Here is a 27,244-nt window from a genome sequence, read left to right as displayed (position 1 = left end):
GCAAAATTCTAGGGTTTTGTAGAATTGTTTAAATCTCGGTCATCATAGTTTATATTTCTCCAAATCTTCTACCCAAAGTCTTCACTGCCTTTAATGGAGCAGCTGACACAACCCACCCTGTGGCTGAACGTTTGAATACCGATCACAATTTCAGCCTGGATCTAAGCTCTGCTGGTAATTTGTGGTGTTTAGAGGAAATCTAGTAATAGGGTAGTTGTTTGACCCTGTCCCCCCCACACACTTTTTTTCCTGCTTGCTCATTAACTCACATATCACTGTAAGCTGGAGATACCGAAAAGGGAAGGTGAAACATTCGGATTGCCGTGAAAAATGGTTTCATAGAGAGGAGTTGGGTATGCTTCTGTGGGACACTTAGAAAGTAACCCAAAGTGGAAAAGGATCAGGGAGGAGAGGCATCTGGGGCAAGTAGGTAGCTTCACCCTAGGAACCTGAAAAACAGAGGCTGCCAACCGAAGGGGTCTCATGCCTGCGTTGCTTCCTTATTTTATCATCTCCCAGCTCATAAAGTTGTTTGTATGTTTTACTTTGCAGTGACTCCAGAAACAGTTTCAAGAAGCATTAAACCCATGGCGTCTAGTGCAATAGATACCTCAGAGCCAGCACTGGGTAATACTGAAATCAGTTTTCCCCCTTAAAATAACAGAACAGCCATAGTGACAACTCCCAACATTCACAGGTTAAAGACCCACTTTATCCCGCCATGCGCCTCCCCCCTTCTTCTCCGTTCTTTTCTTTTTCTGGGAATTCACCTTCCTGTTTCTGGGACAAGTTCTCCTGAAGAGTCAGCAGCATGCCTTGATACTGGGTGACCAACCAGACAGGCAGCTGTGGATGACACACTAACTGCATGTCCCCTTTGTCCCCTCTTGTGGGTTGGGTGTCAAAGCTGCTGGAAATCTTGACTCTCTCTGGGATTTCTGTTCAGGTCAGCTATGGGAAGTCTTGTGCCAACTAAATTCCGGAAGAGTCGCCAAGAGACATGCTGTTTAATGAGAATTTCAGTTGCTCATGTTAACTGCTGTTTCTAACTGCTATTTCACCCAAAAGAATGTATCATGCTTTTCTTGTTTGTTCTCTTTCCTTGAAGAAAAGGAACAGCATGTGTCTTGTTGTGCATGTGTGATGATGACCTAAAAAGCACCTTCCATTTTAACAGCTATGTTACTTTTCCTGGGAGAGCCAGCTGTCTCCCAGGCTGGATGCTGGAAAAGGCATGGATTGCTCATCATTGCATGCGAGCCTGTTATGAAGCATTCTGGGCCAGGAGAGGGTTATGCCAAACCATCCTGTTGCTAACCGTGTTCTTCTTTATTATAGCCCTCAATGAGAAGACCCCAGAAACAGCCCGTTCTGTTCTAATGCCTGAGTTTGAATTGCCTTTGAGCACTCTAGGTAAAAGTCACTGAACACTGAAGGAAGCGTCAATGAATGCTACTTTGGGAGTGTTATGCATGGCTAATAGAAATCCTTAGTGGCGACTTTATTCAAATCAAAATCCTTATAAGAAACGAGTGACAGATAATGCAGAAAAATGAACTCTAAACACCCCCAAACTCTTAAATGTGATTTTAAAACAATGGTCATCATTTAGGGCCCTAAAGAGGCCTTCCCTGTAACAATGCCACTAGTAGTTTTTCTTGGTGGTGGTCATGATTTGTTGTTGTTATATTTTATTCTTTTCACTCATGATCATATGTGACTGAACACATTGGTCTCTTCTGTTTTTCTTCCATGTTTTTATTCACTTGCAGCTTTATCTTGATAGATAGGACATATTAGCTATTTCTATAGATTCCTAGGATTGTTGGAATTTATGAATGAAGTATCAAAAACTGGAGGAACATATGCATAGAGTTATATAGTTGCCCTATGATTTTTTAAAGTTCTTGTGCAGACAACTTTCTAATTCAATTAAAATGAAATATACCTAAAAACCACAATAATGAATGTAGTTAGAAAATTCAAGAAGCTAGTAAGTATAGATGGAAAAGACTAAATAATACCTCGCTTAGTGGCTTGATTATAAAATGCCAAAAAGGGAATTTTATACTGGGCATGGTGGCCCATGCTGTAATAAGTGAATATAAAAAACACAGAGAGTATTGTGAAATCCAAGACAATCTGGGCTACATGATGTCACAAAAAAAACAATTACCTTTCATTGAAATAGAACTAAAAAATACCACTGAGTATTTTCTTGACATGCAGTGATTTTTATCTTGTATTTGTTGTTTCCACAACTTTGAACATTTTAAAACCTTTTTTGTCCTATTCCATGCACTTGTCCTAACCTGTGTGTTTTACTCCAGCTCCAAAAAGGTTTCCAGAGCTTCCCGAGGCAGAAGCAGCCTTCCCTTTGGAGAAACCAGGGGGTACCTTGGGTAAATAAAAGTACTTTGTATTTGGTGTGAAGAATATGCATGGTGGGCTGAGGATGTAACCCAGTGACAGAACCCTTGCCTGGCATGTATGAGGGCATGGAATTGATCACCAGCATCACACAAAGTGGGTGCTGACTGTGCAGTTCTGTAGAACACAGGTACAGAGTCCCTTCTCTGTGAAGCTGAATGCAATAATGCACTTGGTCAACACAGGGAAATCAGTAGTTGGTTGGTTGAAAGTGAAAATAAAAATATTACTTGGTTAGATTCCTACAGCTTCATTGAAAATCATTCCTGCTAGTTCTACATAATCTAGCTGGTTGGTTGCTGTCTAGATGGATGCACATTGACTTCTAAGTATATGATGACTCTTGATTGGGTCCATATGAGCTTTGCTGTACAAGTGTTTTTCTAGCCACTTACCCATCTCTGCCATGAAACATTCAGCACCTTCTGTTTCTCTCTAATATAGTTTCACGTGACGATCAGTGGGTGGCACCTGGAGTTAAAACATCTGGAGATTCTAAATTTGTACAGCCTCCAACTGGTAACTGCATTCCATTAAAAAAAGTATTAACATCTTCTGCCTTTACTTATATAGGATCTATTACTAACCATCAGTGTACTTGATGGCAACTCGTGATACGTTTCTGCTAATGTGCAAGAATGCATCTTTCTAAGGATTAGTTTAAATATTCCATTGGACCATCCCAATTTATGTTAAATTTCAAATTAAAATTAAAAAATAGGTTATTTGTGATCTCAAGTGTTTATACATTCAGGAGCTGACATATTTGTATTCTTCAGTAGTTGATATGTTCATGCTTCCATTCACTTGCACCTTTCCTATTTTTAAATTTGGGGTATATTTGTGCATGTACTAAGCTGCGTTCTATTTAGTTTTAATATATACCATTGTTTCCCAGTTACGTGGGTAGCTAGCTCCCTTGTTTAGTTATTACAAACATGGAGAACACAGACTGAGGAAGAGAGGATCTCTTAGAAGATGCTAGAAAGGGATCAGTTTCTGTCTCGTGTTAAATGATTGTCACGGGGGTCCTAGGAAGTGAAGTGTTGCTTCTCCTGGTTGAATACATTCAGAAAGTGAGTCCATCTGTGAATGCGTATCTTCACAGCTTTTAACTAGATGGTGAGATGCGCAGAATGGAGATGAAGCTCTAATTGTAAAGATGCACAGACTGCATCAACTAGCATCTGGGGAGGGTAAAGTTGGTTGTGTTTTGCCTGTATTCTATGTGAATACAGGATAATTTTGATTGTCTTGATCTGTTTTCATGGCAAAACAGCCTCATTTAATATTACTATCCTTTGAGATGATTGACATTCAGCAGGGGAAAGCCACATGCCAACTCCTAGATGGCCAGGGCTGCTTAATTAATCACTAAATGTGATATAATGTTTCTTTTTGTAAGATTTATTTTGCTTTGGAATTTACTGGAAATTTTGACACCTTTACACTTTGTATCAAAACTGCAGAATGAATATTCTCGTAAAGACTTCTATACCAGTTTTTGAGATATAAAGGACAATTGAGAATTCTAGCTTGCCTAGTTATGGAAACTCTAGTTATTTCAACAGTTTTTGGTAATGAAGGAACAGGATATTTGAGGTTTGGAGCATTGCGAGAAACATGAGATTCATAGTCATTTAATATACTCTTCCCCCTTCTCAGCCTGTTTGCCCTAATCTTTCACCAGTGCTGTCTGTTGTGATTTTATTGTCTGGAATTGCATTTTATATAGCCTTCTGTAAAGTATGCTAACTAGGGTTGATTGAGCTTGATTTCCTTGGCAAATTTAATTTTCCATAAAGTATATAAAAGGAAATCATAAAAATGTGCTCTATAATCGCATTCCAGGATGTAAAATTACTCATAAATTCTGTGTTTAAAGGAAACTGGCCAGATCTTAGAAATACTTTAGGGCTTGTGACAGTTACTCAGGGTGAAACTTATCTTTCTAGTGATGCAAGAGAGTTAGTCCTTTGTTCTGTTGGATATTGACCAGTCTACTATAACCCCAATGTTATCACAGCAGGGGTTCTAGGGAAGCTCGAGGTAACTTGTACCACCAGATAGACTGGGCATTTGTGTTCATGGGATCCACATGCTGTTGGAACCTTTCTCCCTTAGAACTACATAATTTCTGCATCAACTTTCTCTACACAACTCAAAGGCCTATGAACCTAATGCCGTATGCACATTTCTCAAGTCCTTTGGCATGATTAGTTCCTTTTGTAGGAAGGAGATGCATGAAGGACTTACATGTGGGATGGGTAGACAAGCAAATAGTTAGACTCACCAATTTCTTTCACACTCACTCCAGTGAATCACTGCAATTGAAAAGTGAAACAATGGCCATACAGCATGCTTTGTAATTGGGGGAACAGGGTTTCACAACAGAGAATTACATGGTCTTCTCTATTCAGTGAATGTGGTAACCTGAATTACTCTTTAAGTATGCCCCGAGGACTTGCATAGACTCAGTAAATAAAATTATGTCCAGGTCAAGCTTCCATGTTTTCCATGGGCAACAGAGATGGGAACGCAGCATAAACCCCACAAACAGGCATGTGCATAATGTCGAACATCCTAACATGATGCAAAGTTCATAGATAGGAACTTTCTGTTTCTTGCTCGATGGTGCCTCGGTATGAAGCCTCTTTAATTTATGTTAAATAATTAATGTTCCATAAAAGACTATTATTTAGAGCCATGAAGGTTCAGAATCAAAGTAAGAAAATGGACACAAACCCAGAATGAGTCAATGCATTTGAGTTCAGCAGTAGAAAAACCCTCTGCTTGTTCTTGCCCAAGATGTTCAAACAACTGAACCCTTTACCCCCAATATATTGAGACTTATTACAAAGACCTCATTGTCTTTTACAGACTTGCCTTAACAGTGTCAGGATGGAGTACTGTCAGCCTTGATCTTTTCATTGTACTCCCTCCACTCTGGAACTTTCTTTAAGAAGTCAGCCCTCACCATTTTCAGTGTTGAATTCTTTCAGTACTTTGTAGAATTATAGCATCTTGTGTCACATGGTTAGGCTCTGTGAACTACATAGTTCAGCTTGCACAAGGAGGGGTGTATCAGTTGGAATGTTTATACCATAGTTGATTGGCTTAGAGATCCTTGTTGAAAAGAGATAAACTCTGTCTTTGGACCTTACTGCCTGCGCTGCGAGGTGTTGATTAGCCCAGATCTGGCTCACTCAACCTAATTAAACCCTAGAGAGGATGAAAAGTAGGAACAAGTAGTGTTGATGCTTCAAAGGCAAGAAAATAGATTCAAGCATAGCAGATGATTTTCATTTTCACTGTGGCCTCTTAGAGGATTATGGGCTCAAAACTTTCATTTTTATTTCACAAATTTCAGGGTCAACCAGAGTGGTGGTTTATTTTTCCATTAACTGAAGAAAGTATTATTTGTATTTAAATAGTACAGAGACTCTGTGGTGCTTGCCTAGCTGTATGCCATCTCCCTTCACTGCTTCTGCATATGGCTGTTAGAATTCTGTTGCATGATCTTACAAACCAGTAGCAAGACTGCGTAGTAGATATTTAGGTGCACACATTTCTGTATTATTAAATGAGAAAAGGGCATGTTTCCCCTCCCACTCCTGCATCTAAGCTAGGAAGTTGTTATTCTTTTTAAGACTTTAAACTACCCATCTTCCAAATTAGTCTGTTGATGTAGGCATTTTTAGATTAATTCTACTGTGGATCTACCATGTACTAGGATCTAGAGCATATAAACCTTGTAGGACAAGATAGCTGCAACAGAATCTCTCCCTAATAAAATCTGTTATCCAGGAAATTATGTTTTAAAAGGAAAATCTTTCATATTGCTACTGATATTCAAGAAATCTGAGCAAAGTAAAATGTTGCTTATTTGAAGTTCTTTGTATACTATCACATGACTCGACCAGGGCATTTTTATGTTGGTATTTGTATATAATTAGTTTTTCAAAGTAAAAACATAGAGTAATAAAATATAACTAACAAATGGTCTTACAAGTATAGATATATTTTCTGGAATATCTGAAGGTAAAATTTTGTATAATTCCTACTCATTATTTTTGCTTCTTAAAGCTCTGAATTGTGCTACCCATTTTACCTGTCAAATTAATTTTCTCCTTCGACTCAGGTCTCATGTAGACTCTATGAATTAAAGACCAAAGCTACTGCCTAGTTTCAAATAGCGTTAGCATTTTATCCACTAAAGATGGTGATTAGCAGCAAGGCCTGGTGGCATACAGACAGTCTGAAAAACAGTAGCACTCACACCCAACTCTTGGGGCTGTTTGTCAATTTCATACCTAGAATAGTTTGTTAGAAACAGGCTGAACAATTAGTGAAATCTACTCAGACTTAAACACAAAGTTTTTGTAAAGAACTTGTAGATGCCCAAGTTTTTGTAAGGCAATCAAGAACTCTCGGTGATTTTAAGAGTTTTTCAGGGAACTCCCCTTCAGTGCCGTCCCCTCCTCTGACCTCTGTCACTCCAGAGTCAAAAGACTGACATTTGCAGCAAGTTGAGGTGGTCCCCTATCAAAGCTTTCCAAACAGCATAAAACTTCTAGTGATTTTTTTAAGTTTTTTTTAGCATTCAACTTTTAAAAAGTATGGAAATAGAAATATAGGGACCAACTATGTGACAAAGGTGTTATTTGAATCCCAAGGATTTCAAGAAAAGTATTTGCAAGTAAGAGATTCCTAATGGGAATTTACAGACATGAACCATAATTGCCGGAGGATGCTAAAGCATTCTATTCCCTATGAATGCCTGTAGTAATAACTTAGGGAAGGTGTCAGCCTAGCTTTGAACCTCAAAATGTAAATATGAGAAATAGGGTTAATTAATAAATGCCAGTTGGAACAAAAATACAGACTGCAGAAAAAAATGATGTCACATTACTAGATAGGAAGGAGATTTGGGAGTTAACATAAATGCAGCCATGGCATTTTTCAGAGGCATGAATAAAAAGTCAAGATATTAATTCATGATTTCATATGAAGAGAGGAATACAAAAAAGTCGATAACCTCTCCTGACTTACTTAGAGGTAGACAGAGCTGGTATTGCTAGATCCGTGACAGGCTAAGGGTTAGAAACTGGCAGGATTTTTGTTCTTTAAAAGATCAGTCATTCCCACCTGACTCTTTAAAATCACAACTAGGCTAACTTTACATTAAAAACTAGATCTTTATATAAGAAGATTCTCACAATATGTTCCTATTTTAGCACAGGATATCCTATTTTTGAGAACTTTGTATTTATACCTTCACAAGTGACATGCGTCCCCTGTCTCTTGTGGCCGTTCTCTTCTTTGAGACTGTCTCACCATCCAATACCATGTTATGGCTTCAGCTAGCACTGGTTCCATGTCATGAATTTGTCATCGGGTTATTCATAACCAAATGAGTAATCCTCCTGCATGCTACCTCCATTTTATTATATTTTCTGTAAACCAATTTGAATGCCAAAAATAAGCAGTGTCCACCTCTAGTTTCTGCTTTCTCTACCTCTTACTCCTACAGCGACAGTTCTTTGTGCTCGAAGAGAAGATTTTTAGTACCATTTTTACTTGAAAGTTCATCTTTTATGGAAACGTGAAATTTATCCCTACATTGAAAGTTACGTTTGAGTTCATCCCACTTTCTTCCTTTTATACTGAATACAAAAATCTACCTTCAAATCTACCTACCTACCTGGTAGAAGGGGTCATGGCTCTATGGAGGAACACAGAAAGTTGTCGCTAAATAAAACCAAGAGGGGTGGTGCCAAGAGTGCCCTGGTCTTAGTCCTGCCGTCCTTAACCAGGATATTAAGGTGAAGAATGCACTAAGTCAACAGTCCCCCCCATATGAGCACTGGCAGTTGTCCTTACTGCTGTAAACCTCAACTTTGCTACCATAACCAGCCTATTTAATAATAATAATAATAATAATAATAATAATAATAATAGTAAAACCCTCAACTTCATTATCTAGAAAATCTACAGAGTGGTGGCAATGCCTATCTCACCTGTATCTCGGGGATGGTAACAAGGTTAAAGAAGTTAATTCACGAGACTGTGTGAATCCTTAAGTACCATTTGCTCCTTAGGTACTGTGCCAGCACCGTCTACTAAGCAGAAAGAGGAAGCAATGGATTCTACAAGTAGCTTCAATGTGCCTTCTCTTTCTTCCTCTAGAAGCTTCTTCTGCCCTAGCTGCCATATGACTAGTAGATTTGTGTTTGTGTTTGTTGAAGCCCTTTGATTTAGAGCTGGTATGATTTCATTATAAATAAATGGCATGACTTTCACAGAACTCTGGGGACCAGGGCCATAGCATGATGTGTGTCTTAGTTAGGGTTTCTATTACTGCAATGAAACACCATGACCAAAAAGTAAGTTGGGGAGGAAAGAGTTTATTTGGCTTACACTTCCAGATCATAGTCCATTGTTGGAGGAAATCAGAACAGGAACCACAAACAGGACAGGAACCTGGAGGCTGGAGCTGATGCAGAGGCTATGGAGGGGTGCTGCTTACTGGCTTGCTTCCCATGGCTTGCTCAGCCTGCTTTCTGATGGAACCTGGAACCACCAGCTTAGGGATGGCACCACCCACAATGGACTGGGGCCCTCCCCTATCATCATTAATTGAGAAAATATCTTACAGCTGGATCTCATGGAAGCATTTCCTCAACTGAGGCTCCTTCCTCTCTGATGACTCCAGCTTGACACACAAAACCAATTAGTCAGTATGTTAAAGTCCCACAGCTAAGACAGCAGTGTTGACTGGCAATTCAGTAGTGAGGAAGCCAACAGCTCCAAACTCTAGTACCTTCATAAAACTGCTGTACTTCAGCCACCACTGAAATAGGTCAGGAAATCCTGTACAGTATAGCAAAATTAACCTGTCTTTTCTCTTACCTTTATTTTTAAGCAACTCATGATGTTATCTCAAGCTCAACAACTTCAGATGAGACTGAAATAGAGCCCCGTGCAGGTATACCCAACCTTTCAATGATGCCTTTGGATCCTAGGTGTCCTGAAACCTAGTGGTTGCATTTTAGTTTTTGCGAAATGAAGAAGTGTGCTCTCTAGGGTTTCATAGTGGGTAGTGGCTATCTCCATCTGTGTCAGGGAGATATTCCTGTCCATACTTCCCACTTTGGGATTATTTCTTTATTTTTATCAGTAAATAAACTCTGTCACACAAGGGAAGGGTACACATAGACAAGGTCACCACTAGGGGAAAGTAATGTAGTGGTATCTTACTCTTTGGTCCAGAATCATTCTAAAAAACGATTTTGTATTCATAGAGGGTGTTCTGTAGGGTAGTGATTCTCAAATGAGGATACTTTAGGATCTCTCCTCTGTATAGGAGCATTTGGCATTCCTTAGAGACACATCTGGTCTTAACTACTGGGGGAGGTGCATCTCCATCTAGAGCACAAACTGGGGGGTATACTGCTGTGCACACAGCAGCCTCCCGAACCTAAGACTTCTTGGGCCCTAAGTGCTGTACTGCTGATATGAGAACCCCATGCTAAAACAGGCACAGCATTTGTTTGTCACAGCAGTTGTGTCTAAGTTTGACATTTACTTACCAATGCATCTTCAGTGGGTTTACTTGAGTCCAGCAACTCCTTTTAGCAAATGTTTATCAAGCATCTACTAAGCCAGGCACTGCAGAATTCAAAGTCAGACTGGTATCTGTTAAACATAGATAGGTGTCTGCAATTATTTTTTGGTATGTGTAGTCTTATATCAGCATTATTTGTATGGTAAGTAAAGATAAGTAGAAAGTAAGAAAAGTAATAAAACTGGATCATCATAGTAGGCTCAATTAATAGTTATGAAACAAGGGAAGAATCTAGAAGAAAAGGAATTGAAAATAAGCTGAATGTGCAAAGCTGTTTTATGGGTTCTGATATTCCAGTGATGGGTGTTTTGCAGAGTGAGGTCATCTTCAATTCCTATTGAGTCACTGGCTTAAACCTTGGCTAGGAATCCCTCAAGTGTCCCTGATATTTTCCTTTTTGGGAGACATTACTTCTTTACTTTATATTTTATCCCTATGAACTTCTATTGCTTTTATAAATGTTGACATTTATTCCAACAGCAACAAGTGATCCTATCCTGGACTCTGTCCCACCTAAAACTTCTAGAACTCCTGAACAGCCAAGGGCAACACTGGGTAATATTTTTAACAAAAAAATCTGTGCTTTGTTTTCCATTAAAAAAAACTCTATAACCCATGTGGATGCCATTCTTCCAAAATGACCATTCCATCCCATTCCATCTAATCATTTACCTCTTTTCTATTTCTGAACATAGATGAACAATATATTTTTATGCAGGCATCTCTTATATTCCATTTTATGTATCTCTCACTTTCTCTCATATTGAAATAACTACCAAAAAATGAATTTCCGATCTTAGTGTTGTGAAAATATTCAGAAACTGCATGGACATATTTGTCATCTGCATCATCTCATACCATGTGCTTATGGCTTGCATCGTCTCGTTTTCACGGACCGAGTCTGCCTGTACTGAGCAATTATCATTCTTCTAACTTCCTTCCTGCTCTGCGTCACAGTGTCATCCACTAGCTGCAGGACAATGTGCATCTGTTTTTCATCCCTGTAGCATGCCCATTATGCCATCTTGAAAGCATGTTGAAATTCCTAAAATACCTCATTTTTAACTGAAATTGTTCGGTGGGATGGGGTGTTTGTGTTTCCAGCTCCAAGTGAAGCATCATTTGACCCTCACAAGGTGGAAATCTTCACCAGTCCTGAAATGCAGCCTACAACCGCTGGTAACTGATGTCATTGGTGTAGTTGTATGCTCTGAAATATGGGTAAAGTGACAGGAAAGAATCAGTCACACTGGCCTTTGAGCATGTTTTTATTAATAAATATTTCCCTTCCTTCTCTACCATGAGATTCTACCTTTACCAATGAGCTGAGTTATTCATAGTTAGCCTTATGATAGACCTCAAGGAATTTGTACAATCTTGATATTTTGAAGAGGAATTTTCTTAATTGCTTTCAACTTTGTCAACTAGGAAAGTATAGCAGAAGCACAGGTGATCATTAGTTCAAGTATATTCCTTTCTAGTGAGCTCAGTAATACTGTTTAATCCATAGTAGATCAAATAGATTATCAAGTAGTACCTGAAATCCTGGATATGCTGAAGAAAGATGTGTGGAAGAGCTCATGTCTTATAAATTATTTAAATAATGAAGTTCATTAGTGTCTGGTAAAGGTACGCATGAACTATAAGATAAGATATTCTGAAATTCCTATTCTATAAATCCAAAATATCTCATTGACTTCTTCCCTGCTGTTAATGTTAATGTTATTCTTTGGGTTCTTATCTTATCTGGAAGGACTCCAGGGTGTTCAGTTGCTAGGCCATTTACTCGAATAGTATTTCTTCTCAAGTATGGCCTTAAGTTCTCCTCTATAAAAATGTAGTTCTTCTGGGCCCAGCGAATACTTAAATTTATTGAGTATGTACTCTGTAGAAAGCATTCCTGTGTGGGCACCCAGGAATCCAAGGCAAGCATGCAGTCATTCTTGCATTCCATAGGGTCATGTGTTTATGTTTACAGGCACAATGTGGCTGACCTTTGAGAAATATCACTCACCAATGCTCTATTAACTCTTCTTTCAGCTCCCCAGCAAACTACGTCTATCCCCACCACACCTAAACGACGCTTCAGACCTAAGCCACCGCCAGTAATCAAACCTGGTAAATAAACATCTCTTTAACTTTTCAGGTTACTTAAATCCAAATAGATCATGGTCACCTCTCTATAGTAAAAAGAAAATTATATTTTTCTGTAGGACAGTTTCTTTATAAAACTTGAAATAGCTAACAGGGGTCTCCAATAGAATGTTCTTGGATTTGGGGATAGGCTGGGGAACAGGTCCTGCCCCAACAGGTCACAATATAAGCTAACTATCATACGCTGGGTACGCATCCACTTGGAAGTTTCTGATGGACCAGTACCTACAACCCTTTCCGTTTTGCCATTGGGCAAGCTGATATAAAGAGGACGTGTTTCTGGTCTTCAAGTTTCTTATATCCCAGAGAGTAATAAGAATGAAAGTAAAGCATAGGATCATAAAACTCCAGCCTGTAGTGCTTGTGTAGAAGCTCCAAGAAAGACTGAGTTGAAGCCATGAGTCTTAAAATACTTGTAGTATTCAGATGGAGAAAATGGCAGGGGGAACAGCTATTACAGCCTGAGGGGGTTCGTGTAATTTATCAACTTGGGGGGGGGTGGTTCCATTGGCTAATAGTGTGCCCAAGTGCTTGCTCAGCAAAGGGACTTACTGCACTTACATTTGTGAGGTAAATGTTTTTCTATCCTATATTTTTGTGATGGTGTAGATATTCTTTCCTTCAGCTTTTGCTCAGTGCATACTTTGAGAGCAACTACTAAATATGGCAGGATTTTGAAAGGTCACTCTGTTCCTTCTTGGAAGATTATTTTACTATCTCTAACATTGAATCAAAGTGTTTTCCTTCCCATCACCAGAAAGAACTACAAGTCCGAGGACAAATACTGTGAAAGTTCTTAAAGTCCTGAACCTACTCAACACCATTTGTGTTACTTCATGTCACTGCGGGGAAGCCAGGGCTCTGGCTCTGTTGCAAACTGTCAGTACCTGTTTGTTCTGATTGCTCATTTGGAAAATGCCAAGTATCCCACAGACTGCGTGAGTTCTGTGGCTATTTTGGTTGTGAGTAGCTGGCCCTTGAGTTAGTAGATGTGAGCTCAGATTAAGATGCCATCTAGGGCCAGCACTTGGGATATGCGGCTACTGTTGGTTGGTTGATTGCATACACAGTTCTCAGGGTTTTTTGGAAAAAGGTCCTCAAGCTCAACTTAGGAGTTCTTTGAAAAAGTGACGTTCAATTTGGTGTTACTGGATTTTCCTTGTGTTTCAGATCATAGTATTATGCCTATCAATCATTGATTACTAACACTAAAATATACTCCCATTACCTAATAAATATGAAGTAGGGGGGTGAAAAATAATTAGACCAACTTAAAAGTAAAGATTAAAATCAGTCTTTGAGTAGTTACCAGAAAGCACCAAAGCTCTCTTCCATAAGTAATTCTCTGTGCCTGGAGCATGAAATATTCTTTTAATGGAATATTTCCAAGATCCTCCAAGATGATAGATTTATCCCACTTAATTAATGTTAGATTTTCCTTTTGTGGTTTTATATACCAAAATAGAAATTTGTTGATTATTTCATTTCTTTTTAACTCAGTAAAACACAACTAATTTCTTTGAAACTTAAAATATCTCTCATTCTAGAAGTGACACCAAATGTGATAATTTCTCTGATCCTCATTTGTAGTGTTCTAAAAATAATGCTGGAAAATTGATTTATGCAGCTCTTTGGTTCAAGAAGTTCTGATTTCTATGTTAGTGTCTAATGCAATCTTTCCATGGAAAGTACGAAAACACAACCAGATGACCTCAGTACAACTGGGCCCTTTGGTATTATGGTAGCCTTGCCCTGAGCTGTGTGGTGGATACTATGTTCATGACCATCACACGGAAAACAGAATTAGAGCCATGGGAGGGAGTGAGGGTCCCTTGTCTGTATTACAACATACTTTCCAATACCAAAGTTGAGTGAAATCCTAATGCCCTGAATAGCAGCCTTTCAGCGGAAGGCAACAATGGGTTCTATCTTCTAAGAACCCTGCTTGTTTGGAGCGTCTCAGTTCTTGGGTTGCAAGACCAGAAAGAGCTTTCTTCAATGTGCCAAGCATTCCTAGTTGGGGGGCGGTTTTTGGACACTGACTTCTGTTTGCTTCTCGGGAGACTTTATGGTGTTTTTTCTAAAGAATAGGAGGCTCTTTGGTAGGAGGAGTCTTCTCTCTGTTTCACTAAAATCGAAGTGGTTCCCTATGTAAGGATGATGGCGCATACTGAAAGATCCAATACTCTCCTTTTACAGTTAATCTGGAACTTACACAGCAGTCTTGGACACTGACTTACAAAATGAGCTGTGGAGAGCTTTGTCAGTTCTTGCTGTCATTGCCATATAAATTTTAAACCTTTAGCTCTGGGGAGAATGCATTCCACACTCTGCTATGTAGAGGAGTCTCAACTTGGATTTCCATCACGAGTGTGTTTACACAATGGAGTTATTAAAGCAAGAGCTTTTCTGCTCGAGTGGTCATGATTTATTTTTAAGATGGCATAAGGCAGCAGAAGCAGTTGCTCAGAGAATGAATTTGTGTAGCACGTTCTGACAAGGCAGCTGGATCCAGATGTAGGTGTTACCCCAACAGAAATAGAGCAGCAGTTATCAACCTGGAGGTTGAACAATCATTTCACAAGGGTGGCCTAAGACCATCATGAAATATCAGATATTTACGTTATGATTCATAACAAAAGCAAAACTATAGGTGTGAAGTAGCAACAAAAAATAATTTTGTGGTTGGGGGTCACCACAACATGAGGAACTGTGTTAATGGGTCGTAGCATTAGAAAGGTTGAGACCCACTGAAATAGAGGCTTAGACAAGTATGTAAGTGACCCTGGCTGAGGGCACCAAGTGAGAAGCACAGTGTATAAAACTCAAATGTCCTAGTAGTTTAAATAAAGAACTCTGCCAGCTGTAGTGGGAAGGGATTAATGAGGTAGATGTGTTTTAAAAATCATTCTTAGGGAGGTTTGGAATGAGAAAGTGACTTTTATATTTATGCTGAGTTTCAGTGGAGGCTGCTACCAGGCAGATGGAGAAAGGTGCTGTGTGTTTTGGTTAGAAAATTAAATATTTCTCCTCAGTAATTATGTCTGTTAATTTCATGATAAAATTGGAAAGCATAAAAAACTGCCTTATAAATATTGGTTGACATTTATGCATGATAAGTCACAAATTTTAGAAATGAATTTAAGATATTCAATTAGAGGGTGTGTTATTACTCTTCATAATGTCTGAATAGACACTTCTTAATTGGACATTTTATTTATTATTTTTTTGCCAGAATTTTTATTTGGGAGTTGGTGTAGTTTCAATCCTTTGATTTCTAAACATTCTCATAACCCCGGGGTCCTCACCTTCTCTGGGTCTGACCACCTGAGGGAGTTAACATCCAAACCTCACAATAGAGGGATGTTGAGTGGCCCAAGACAGCACAGAGTACGGACTGAATCTCTATAGAGCATTTCTTTAGCTACAGATCTTTCGTGTTGTTTGAGCTCAGCAGAAAGGTCGTCTCTATTTCCAGCTGAAGTTCACAAGAGCATGCAAACCACCAGAAGCTCCCCAGTGTGAAGACTCCCCAACTTTCCCAGCTCTCGGCTGTTGCCCGTTCTTCTATCTCACTTTCCACGCGAGATGCTTTTCCTCAGTGGTTTAGTCAAGGAAGCTTCACATTTATTTTTGGCTTGTTTTATATGCACAACCCAATGCATTTCTGGAAAACCAGAGCTGCCTCCTCTCTCTTAACTTGTCCCTCCCACACAATGAGAACTGTTACCCTCCTGTGTTAATCCACAAGATGGTATTACATAGCCCTGAATTGCTATATTTTTTTGAATTATGAAAGCAAGTCATTTAGTTCCTAGAAAGTTGCTCTATAAAAACTTCTGTTGTCACTTCCCCCCACCCCCAAGTCAATCCTTGCCTTTTCCAAACCTACTACTTTCCCTATTCAGATTATCCGAGTTAACTCTAGAGGAAGTACTATCTGAGCTGTAAAAGAGAAGGGTTTACATTGTAATGAAAGCCAATGAATGCCAAATCAATTCCTTTCTTTCTGTAAGAAATAAAAGCTCTCATTTTTCCCCTAGGCTTGAAAAATACAGTTAATTTTAATTTGCTTCTTGAAAGAAAATTCCTTTGAGTAGAATAGCACAAAAACTACTAGAAATAGCCTGTTGTTTTTTTCCTCCCAAACATAACAGATGGAACCAAATAGCCAGCATGAAATAAAATAGTTTGTTCACATCCGATTTGACCATCGGAGGGTTTGTTTATCATACCATCATCATATGTTATTTAATTTATTAAGCAGTTCATGAAACCTGAGACTACACTTGGATACGCATTGATATGCTAACCAAAATGGATCTTGTTTATTAGCAATATGTACTCGTAACCACAGGGTACACCATAAGAACACTTGTGACCCTTTTTACACTTGAGTTTCTTATCTTTAGTGAAAGAACATGAGGTCCAGTCAAGCCAGATACCATTCAACACTAACAGAACACAACACGGGAGAAGGCATGTTACCTGCTTCTCACTTCCTGGGGTGAACGTGGTTGCTTTGTAAGAAACAAAATGGCAGGTGGCAAGATATTCAGAACACCTTCACGAGGATGTGCTAGGGACAGCCATCAGATATTTGTAGTGAGAGCCACAGCAAAGGTGAACGGCACAAATGACAATCCTCAACTCTTGCTGGGCTTTATGTGATGGGTGTGAGATGAGCAAGCCTCGGCACCATAATCCAGAGGAGCCTAGACCTTCATCAAGGAGTGAGCTTGTCTTGTGGTAAAGGATGTTTAATTCCTGCCCTTCAGCACTGCTTTGACATTACTTGCTTTCCTTGCAGCCCCAGAACCTGAGACTCTACCATCGTCACAGTCAACAAAGGGTAAAGCTGCTTCCTTGAATCACACTGAAGAAATGGCCTGTGTCACTTTCTGTGTTCAACTTCTGTCCTTAGATATGCATTACTTTCAAAATACTTAACTGTCCTTCAGCTTTTTTTTTTTTTTTTTTTTTTTTTTTTTTTTTTTTTTTTTTTTTTTGCAGCTGCTTTTTGCAACATTATCTGCCCTGTGCCTGGGCTTGGCTGAATAGAGGCTCTGGGACACCCATGACAGCCACACTGCCTTGGATGTGACTCATTCTTTATTGTCCTGTCTTACATTCAAGGAGATTTTTCCTTAGCTTCTTCTAACTTGTTATTTCCAGTGGAGACTTCTGGCTCCCCTCTGGGAGTTTTTTCCCCCTCACTTTTCAAAACTCTAACATTTGCAGACTTTCTTGAAAAGCGCAATGATCATTCCAGATCTGAAAACTCGGATGTGTCACTAGATAATCCATTAGGAGGTAGAAAAGAAAGAAACAACAAAGCCAACCCTTATAGCTTTTTATTTTTCTTCAAAAGAGAAAAAAAATGAAACCAAACTAAAAGCAAACCAAGCAAAGAACCCCATTCCGGTGCCCTTCTAGCCAATTACGCACATTTTCCTTCACAAGAGGTCCTGGTTAGAGTATTGCATCCACAGCTTCCAAAGATCCATGCCTCTGCCCTTTTTCCATTTCTTTTTCCAAACTTTAGCTGGCTACATTTTTATTCATTTTGTCTAAAACCACAGGAATTGATTTCAGTAGAAGAGGTTACTTCTCATGTGGATACAATTTCACCACTTTTAATTTGCTCAAGCTAGAAGTTGAGAATTGAGCATATCCCACATTTAAGTTGATTTTACTTTCTCCTTTGAGTTGATTCCTTCTTGATAATTTTGTGTGTGGTTTAGGGTCCCGGAGCCCTGGGAAAGTGTCCATAACAATGTTATCTGGACACACAGTTACTCCTTCTTTCCTTAATGGCTGGTGTCACTGTTGGCAGATTCACATTCATGGAATGATACATCAATGTCCATTTCTCTATGTGTTCTTGGTTATCCTTACAAATTTTAAATCCTATACCTCTAGCCTATAAGTATATCTCATTTTAAAAATGCTTCCCTTGATATAGTTTCTAAACTCATTTTTCCCTATTGTTTACACGTGGACTTTTTTAACAACAAGCAGAAAAAAAATCTCCTGCTTTGGAATATTAAGCCAAATTTTAATTTTTTATTCTTACTGTGTCAGTAAAACAGCCTTTCTCATGTTCTTCCTGATGGTATAGGTTTGAAACTTTTGTGTGACCATCTCATCTAAACTATATACTAATTTTGAGATTTTCTAAAATCTATTTCAAAGTGAAAGAATAAAGAGATCTCTTGGGAAATGTACAAATCTTTGACCAAAAACTGTGAAGAGAAAGGGAAAGATGGAGGGAGGTGAAAGAGAGAGAACAAAACATTAAAAAAACAAAACCCACCCTAAATTCTACATTTCATGTAAGTGGGTGATGACAGAAAGTGGCCAAACAGAATGTGTCCAGATTGAATCAGAAGGATTAAATATGTGACTAAATTACATGTAACATTTACTCTGTTTGTAGCACTACTTTCTCTGCTAACTAGACATTTTCCTTTCTTTAGCTCCACAAAAGACCAAACAACCAGGCCGCCGCCGCCCCCGTCCTAAAACCACACGTAGTCCAGAAGTACCTGAGTCCAAACCCGGTAAATGTGGTATTTAGAGTTCCAATGACCAGGGATTCAGTGCGGTGGCTTCTAGTCTCTTAGCTGCCACCCTCCAAACAGCTGGGCTTTAGGGAACAATATGGTTGGTTTGCATAGTTGAGCATCTGTATACTCTTTACATTCATATCATGTATGATGCATCCATATCTTTATTTGTGATTAGTAAGTGTACAGTGTGAAAAGTGGCCCACTTGGTGGATTATTAAAGCAATTAGAGTTATTAAATCCTTAGAGTCTTAGAGCTGATACCTATCCAGGACAGCTGAGGTACAGAAAAGCAACAGGGAAAAGGGGGTAAATGGGAAAAGCCAAAGTGGAATCACCTTCAGAAAAAAGCACAGTTTGGTATAGTTTCAACCTTAAGGCACAGTGTTACCTTCCTTGGGATGCCACACCATGGTATAACAAGTCTTCTTGGCATTTTGCTTCCACAGCTCAGGAACCTGCCACTGTACCGCTGGTACCCACAATTGGTAATTCTACATCCTCTATTGCTTTCTTGCCATTTTTTTTTTTCTCTTCATGGTCTCCAAGCCAGGCATGACTGAAGTTTTGTGACTCCATCACACTGTCAACCATGCTTCCCTTCATTTCTTGTGTGGGTGGGAAGAGCCTGAGCACCAGAGAATTCTTCCAGTACATTCTGCTACAGTAACTCAGGGAAGGTCTGTGGTCTTGAGCACAGCTTCCCCGTTCCCTGCTGACCCTCTGTCTTTTAACGGCATGTCCTGGTGTTCCTACTCACAGATGTCTGTAGTCTTCTGGACTAAACAAATGGCATACATTTTTCCAGTGTTGTGGCTTTCATTGCTTTATTCATTAAGCCTGTAAGACTCTGAAAAGCTACACATTCCTATTAGAGAATGTTTTTAGCATGTTTGGATACCGTAGACTGATTCTGATCTGGGGCCCAGTATAAAACTGGTAGTTGTCTTTGCAACTTGAGAATATTAAAAGTTCCAAGATGGTTTTTATTCTTTTTAGTGGTAATGTCATGCCTATGATTGTTTCATTGTAACTTCTCAGAATTCAGTTTGTCTCTGATCATTTTAAGAAATTCCCCCAGGTCAGTAGCCATGTGTCATTATTTCTTATGTTAATAGCAGATGTTTATGGGTAATTTTTCAGGTTTCTTCTTAAGCAACTTTAAAATACTCGATCTTACTGGTTTGTGCTAAGAAAAAAAAAGTTGTCAGCAAACAGTAAAACTGATATATTTAATCCTTCTCAAATACATCATTTAAGAAGGAAGTTGTATGATAGTTAGTACTTTTGCTCAAAGACACGTTTTAAGCATTTCCTTAAGACTATTCTTCTGGGGGCTGGAGAAGTGGCTCAGAGGTTAGGAATACTGGCTGCTCTTCCAGAGGTCCTGAGTTCAATTCCCAGCAACTACATGATGGCTCATAGCCATCTATAATGAGATCTGGTGTTCTCTTCTGGTGTGTAGGCATGTATGCCAGCAGAACATTGTATACATAAATAAATAAATAAATAAATAAATAAATAAACAAACAAACAAACAAACAAATCTTTTAAAAAAGATTGTTCTTCCGTGAAAAACTAATGGTGCAAATGAATGGCTAAAATGAGCATTTCCACCCTTCCTGGAACTATTTTTATATTTGCAATGAGTCTTCACAGAGTGTTTCTCAGCTTACACATCCTTAACTTTGACAGTCACAACCATGCCCATTATGCTAATTTTAATACCTTTTCTTTTAGTTCCCAAACTGTCCCAGAGACCCAAAGCAACACGCAGGCCAGAAGTACCCCAAATCCAGCCTGGTAATCAACACTTTCAATGCCTTAGCATGTAAATGGGAAAAGGGTCTACAAGTGACATTGTTTTCCACACCAACAGCTTAGCTGTGACACTAATTACGGTCCTTTTTCTTCTTCAGATTTAAAACCACCAAAGCAATTGCTTCCTAAGCCCAAAGCCACACCTGACATGCCACCAACTAAATTCGGTAAACGTAATTCCCATCGTCCTAGCTTAAGACGCTTTTATCAGTGGAAATGACATTGAAAGAGTTTATATATTAGACTAATTAAAGAACCGAGTATCCTAATTTTGTTCATTATCTTCTGAAAGTATTCACGCTAGGTGTAAGAAATAAGAACATTTAATACCTGATAGTCTTATAAATCCCACACTTTAAAAAAGCATTTTTATGCCTTTCTGAGTTTATAATAAATAGAAGTTAGACTTTTCTGTCCCTGGGACAATTTAAAGTGACTTTGCTAGCTGTTTATGGGTAGTATACACAGGAGGGGACATGGGTTCCTCCCTCATGGGCACAACCAAAGAAAGACTTGCCACATAGGGATTGGCTTTCCTCTGAAATAACTTGTTGGCATCTTAAATAGTAGTTATTAACTGGGTTGTTTTCTACTATATTAAAAAAAAATAATAGTTTTGAGAATTCTGTTTACAACTGAAAATTTCTCCTAAGATTCCAATTAGTATACAACTAAGAAAGCTTCTCATTATAAATAAGCCCATCAGTTAGCAATCTACATCGACCTAGATTAAACTGCGCTCAACGTCTCTGAATTAAATATTATGAATACTTGAGGTTGTTTTTTCTTCATCTATGTTTTATGTTTAATGATGCAGCCTATGAGCAACCTGCTACCCTTGGAACTGAAGGCCCTGCCCTAGCCATAGGTAACAAATGTTTTCTTAACTGACGTTTCCTGGGGATTTCTCCACTGATCCCTCTCATCATCTGTGGTTTCAATTTAATCATCATTCACTTATTTGTTTCTGAGAAGTACTGGCTGTTTTTGGCAGAGGCCATTTTAACGTCCTGACGGGCATCCCTGCATCTGCTCTGCTAACAGCACCTGGATGGTACACTCCCTTTGATATTCAGAGTCAGATTGCTTGCAGCACTTGCTGCTGCCAGAAGTCAGAAGGCTCTGTCCATCAGTCTTTCCAAGCAGCGACTTTCTGCAGCCTCTACTTGTGCATGTGTGGGAACAAAGAGAGCTGGTTGGAGCTTGCAATGATGAGCCATCCTTTCTGATAATGGTCCTTTCTCCTCGATGCCATACTATTCAAATGCAAGCGGACCTTTCTGTTGAGAATTCATCTTGTGAAAAGACGTTCTGACAGTGTCTTCCTCATCTTGTCCCAGTTTCTTTCCATCTCTGTGTGCCATTAACTTGGATGCTGGTCTCTGGTGCATTTTAATCTAGCTTCATTCTTTGGTTTCCTGAACCATCTGGGAAAGTCAGTCTCTATACCAATGCTTAGAGGACATTAGATAATAAGAAATTTGAATCTTACATGGAATCTCCTAGATTTAACAGAGAAAAAAAATACAAGGAGATACTAATTTAATGCCAGAGTTGTAATTTTTTATTTCTGATCTATGAAGACTTATTTATAGAAATCATATATACTGAGATTAAAAAGCTGCATTATTTCCTTTTCATTCTGAATTATCTTTATTCTTTCAGTGTATGTGTGGTGGTTTCTACGAGTTGAAACTAGGTCTTATTTGTACTACACAAGTGATTCATTACTGAGCAGTTTCCTCAGCACCCCCGTATCTATTCATATACTGGGTAATTGCATGCAAATTATCCATTTGCGATAAGTACAGAAACATAATAAGCACCACATATACCGTGAAGAGAAGGCAGGCATTTACATCTATCTGTATGATTGTCACAGATCTTCAGAAAACAAGACAGTTAGCAATACTTTTCCTATTCTTACAACCACCACTCCTCCCAAAAATAACGGTGGTGAATGTCTTTGAGATACAACAGAAGATTCTGTAGCCATTTTCAGAATAATTTAGTATAACACATCCTAAAGCTGTAGAGCCAGAGTGCCATCATAGGTAGGTAGACTCAGACAGTCCAATATAGGAAAATAACTTTTTAGTAACTTCATAGACATTCTAGGTGAAATGGTGTGTGTGTGTGCCAGATAGGTGGGCATAGACTCTGGCCAGATCCAGGCAATAATAGTATTCCCAGACGTCACAAATACTTTTAAACATAACAATCTTACAGTCCACCTCTGTGTCAGAACTAACATCTTCTAATTTAATAGGTAGAAAACTTTTGGAGTCTGTTAACTTAGCAGGCCACTAGCTTTCACCAATCCAGAAACTAAGAATGTCATCAGAGAGCATCTTGGGCCTACAGAATAGCTTCCCCATCTTGCTGTACCTGCCTCTCTGATGTATCCACCAAAGTATTTTAAATTTGCCTTGGTTGATGACTTTCTTTGTTCTTTAAAAACAATAAAAGCTTTAGGAAACTGTTTCCACATTGGAATGTGGAATTTGGGGTAATCTAAATCTGTGTTTCTGGGCCATGGTCATTCAAAATATCTGTCTGTAGAGTAAACTATCTTTATTCCTTTAAGAAAAAAATAACAGGCTTAAAATGTTTCACCTTTAAGATAAATCACTGTGTACATTTCTTAATTTCTGTCACGTATTGCTTTTGGTCAGTTACTACCACAGACACTGAACCTGTAATTACGAGAACCAAGGCTCCAGTGACAACATTAGGTAATGACCTCTTAGTCTTTATACACAGTCTCTGCTTACTGTTGTATCCATTTCTGTCTGGATTGAGGGGATTTTTCTTCCACAAAAATGTCTTATCATTAACGGTATTTCTCATTTCAAATATATCAAGAATTCTTAAAGGATGTTACTTAGTTATAAGCCTCTATTCAACTCCTTAGCTACCCGCCCCCCCCCCATTATCTGTCTCTGCAAATGTTTCACAGAACCCATGAATCTATTCAGTACTCAGTAGGAGTCTACATTAAAAATAAATTTCTGGGGTGGGCTGGGGGGAAGGTGAGGGGGGCGGGAGGGGGAAGAACAAGGGAATCCGTGGCTGATATGTAGAACTGAATTGTATTGCAAAATAAAAATTTAAAAAAATAAAAAAATAAAAAAAAGTAAATTTCTGATCTACTTCAGAATGCCTACCCCTTAAGATATTCTTGAGTTATTCTTTTTTGAAGATATGAAAGACCATGGTTATATGCAGGTGATTTTAGGAAGTGTTACATACATATAGTAATACTAATTTTAATGGCTGTATCCCTAAACTGAGTCTTTTTAAGGACAGTTACCCAGAAGCAGGTTAGCTGAAGTCTCCCTGATGTAATATCAACATGCCATGTTTCAAACTCCTTTTGGGTCTGGAACCTCTTTGAGGCTAGCAATTGACAATAAAAATTTCAGAATAATTAAAAACAATGTCAAGCGGTCTGTCTCCACTGTCAAGAGACCAAATTGTTTTACATATATATTACCAAGAAACAATTCCAAATCAAAGAGACATTCATGTGTCATTTTTCTTTAGTTCTGAAGTCACACAATCACAATAACTACTTTGCTTCTCCAGCCCCCAAAACACCACGACCAAGAACTCGCCGTCCACGTCCTCCTATTCATAAAGCCACCCCACGCCCAAAGATACCTCAGCCTAAACCAGGTAAATGTGGTTCTTGGCTCCTGTAGCTCTTCATTGGATGTGACAGAAGTTATGGAAGTTCCACTTGCTACTAAGGGTGAAGGCTTAAGCCATAAGACACAGTTGCTACCAGCATGGTTGCTGTGGCCAATCTCTATGGCTCCTTCATGCTGCTTTCATGAGGAAGTCCTTGATGCCTGAGGACTTTTTTTTTCTACCACATTTAAGTATACTTTGCTCTTTGATTATAAATTGGAAAAATATCTACTTAGTATATTTAAGAGCCACATACTTTATTAAATGCCACACTAGCATCTGTGGGCTATGCATTAGAGGTAGCAAGTGACTTAGTTGAACAATGAAGCAACTCTTATTCAGACATTATAAATATAAATAAAGAATAGGAGCAACATTGGGTAGTCACTGTTTCACCAACTGTTAGATACATAATTCATTCTTAAGTAAAAATTTACATATATATATATGCTAATATGTTTAAGGTGAACCTGAAATTTTTAGCCTTTATAGATTTGCCGGCAAGAATGGGCCTGACTCCTACAAACAGAGAGAGGAAGGTGCCATGTATGGGAGTAACAATAGGAAGATCAGGGCTAGAAGTGTAGCCTGACTGAGAAGGGCAATGAACAATGATGTTATTTTTGGAAAGTCCACAAAGAAGATCAGTGATTGCTCTGAGCCCATTGGCATGTCCTGCTACCCTTTGGAGTCAGGTCTTTTCTGTATAATGAAGAGATGTAGTAACAAGTTCTGTGGACTAAGGACCTTCAGGTCTAGCTCTTTGTTTGCCTTTGCTCAAACATAGGTCTTCACCTTTTCCCAAAGTGAACTCTCAACAAAATCAAGCCTTGTCTATTTTGGTTATTTTTCACTGTATCCAATTAAATGTATCAACAATTGTGTTTATCATGATTCCAGGATTTGTTTTCTAATATATAGTCTTATAAATTATGCTTTTACATTAATTTCTTATAATTGTTAAATAAGATGTTATGACATACATAACATTTTTCTAAGTTTTCTATCACATTATTTTTTAATGAAAATGCAATCAAAGCCTATAGTTAACTGTAGAAAAGCAAGCAAAATCGCCATTAACGATATAGAAATGCTAAGGATAGGACTGTGTTGTACAAACATCTGTGGACTACTATGTAGAAACTTCAAAGGTTTTGGGTTTTTTTTGTTGCTGTTGTTTTTGACTATAGAACCAATGCTAGACTGGTAAAGCTCATATTTAGGAGAATTTGATGGATTTTCTAATGTGTTTAACACTGCCTTGTTTTAAGTTGCTTTTGATCATTTCTCACAGCAGACTTGGGACCTATCACTCCTGAGCCATCTTTAGGTAATGATTCTTGGTATTCTTCTGTGAGTGCTTTTGTCTGTTCACTGTTCAGCATCACTGTGGTTGCTAAGGAGATTATGGTGACATGCCCTGTTTCATCCTGCCATAGAACTCATCTCAGAGTACTGAAAGTTTTCTTACCATTTAACAGAAAGGTACCTTGGCTTAATTCAAGATAGGCATCTGATCCATGCCCTGCCTTGAAATTGTGTCAGGCTGAATCTTTGATCAGGCATAACACCTGGCCCTCTTTAGGCCTCCAATGCAACAGCAGTGATGGTATACTCAAAGTTGTCTGAGAAGTTTCCTTGCTACATTTCAAGTTCTGTGGAACTGTTTTTGGCTCTGCTGATGTTTTGGTGGCTTTTAAAAGACTTACTCTAGTAAACCACCAAGAACTTCCCCAGGCACAGTCATAATAAATTAAAAGCATCACTGTGAGGTTGGTTCAAATTCACACTTCTAGAGTTGAATGTGGACTTATAACCAATTTTGGGTTAGATATATATTCAAGGAAATAGTGATGGCTCCTAACTTACATTTCTTAAATGTAATTCTATCTAATATTTTTTTTTATCTCTGAAGGATTCTCGAGTATTAAAGAAATCTATTAATATACTAGAGGAAAAGCTTCAAACCCTAGTGACAGGATTTCTTGGCTCAAACTATTAATTATTTTTTTAAGCTTAGAGAGGATACATCATCCTTGGCATAGCTTTTGGGCTCATCAACACCATGTTAATACTAAGTTCTCTTCCATCAGCTTCAACAACAACAAAAAAAGCCCGCCGCCCACGTCCCAAACATAAAACCACACCCCATCCAGAAGTACCTCAGACTATATTGGGTAAATATGTGATTTGTGATTTATTCTGTATTAGAAGGTATCCAACATATCTCTTTAGGGTCAAGTATCTCCTGGTTTGCAAGTAGAGCATCACATGCCTAAACATCTTATGCTTCTTTAAGAATGTTGACTCTCAATGACCATTATGTTTATTTTTCTTACTCTCTGATTATAGTCGCATCTCAAAGATGAGACTGCTGGGTGTAGTACTGAGCTGAAACAATCTGATCAAAGCTACTGCATTCACTAAGCTTGCCCTCACTCTCCTTAGCCACCTCAGCCCTTGGCTCTGAAGTAGAAGCTGTCTTATTTACCACTTAGTTGACGAGACACCAGAAAAGAAAAGCTGCTCCTGCATAAACAAAGTAATGAAAGGCAGCATGTTCATGCAAGCATAAAATAATCTGAGCAACCCAAATGCTACCTATTGTGAGCTTTGTGAAAATTTAGATTAAAAATCCAAGATAATAAAAATTAGCACAAGATTTGAAGATTGGAAGGATGAAGGCTTACACATGGAGAACATGGAGCACTTGACTTCCCAGACAGAGGATAAAGTATCAATGGTCTCCTCTCCTGTCACAGAATGAATTAAAGAGACTTGGGGGCTGAAATCTTCAAATTGATCCTATGGGATTTAGGTTCTCACTTCTGCACAAGATCACGTTCTTTCTATTCATAGAACTAAAGAAAACCCAACTCAATGATGACAAAAACTACGAAGTGGTTCTTCATCTTGTTAAGTAATAGTGTGTGCTCCAAGGATGTCACCT

At 38.6% G+C, this 27,244-nt stretch overlaps 1 protein-coding gene across 2 annotated transcripts in view; it reads left to right on the top strand.

Moving 5' to 3' along the window:
* Positions 1–27,244, top strand: part of Abi3bp (ABI family member 3 binding protein) — a 204,124-nt gene that overhangs the window by 106,336 nt on the left and 70,544 nt on the right. The window contains exons 11-28 of one of the 2 annotated variants that reach the window (XM_059277441.1): positions 553–627; positions 1,339–1,413; positions 2,331–2,402; positions 2,875–2,949; positions 9,356–9,418; positions 10,538–10,612; positions 11,162–11,236; positions 12,098–12,175; positions 17,022–17,063; positions 18,691–18,774; positions 19,230–19,268; positions 20,521–20,583; positions 20,700–20,768; positions 21,419–21,469; positions 23,277–23,336; positions 24,190–24,279; positions 25,589–25,624; positions 26,388–26,471. In XM_059277441.1, coding sequence (XP_059133424.1) covers positions 553–627; positions 1,339–1,413; positions 2,331–2,402; positions 2,875–2,949; positions 9,356–9,418; positions 10,538–10,612; positions 11,162–11,236; positions 12,098–12,175; positions 17,022–17,063; positions 18,691–18,774; positions 19,230–19,268; positions 20,521–20,583; positions 20,700–20,768; positions 21,419–21,469; positions 23,277–23,336; positions 24,190–24,279; positions 25,589–25,624; positions 26,388–26,471 — 1,206 coding nt within the window. The remainder of the gene's footprint in view (positions 1–552; positions 628–1,338; positions 1,414–2,330; positions 2,403–2,874; positions 2,950–9,355; positions 9,419–10,537; positions 10,613–11,161; positions 11,237–12,097; positions 12,176–17,021; positions 17,064–18,690; positions 18,775–19,229; positions 19,269–20,520; positions 20,584–20,699; positions 20,769–21,418; positions 21,470–23,276; positions 23,337–24,189; positions 24,280–25,588; positions 25,625–26,387; positions 26,472–27,244) is intronic. The other variant, XM_059277442.1, reaches the window with a different exon arrangement.

The sequence above is a fragment of the Peromyscus eremicus genome, chromosome 12, assembly GCF_949786415.1.
Source record: "Peromyscus eremicus chromosome 12, PerEre_H2_v1, whole genome shotgun sequence".
In the NCBI taxonomy this organism is placed as follows: domain Eukaryota; kingdom Metazoa; phylum Chordata; class Mammalia; order Rodentia; family Cricetidae; genus Peromyscus; species Peromyscus eremicus.
The sequence above is the reverse complement of the archived record's forward strand: the minus strand, read 5'-3'. Positions and strand labels throughout refer to the sequence as shown.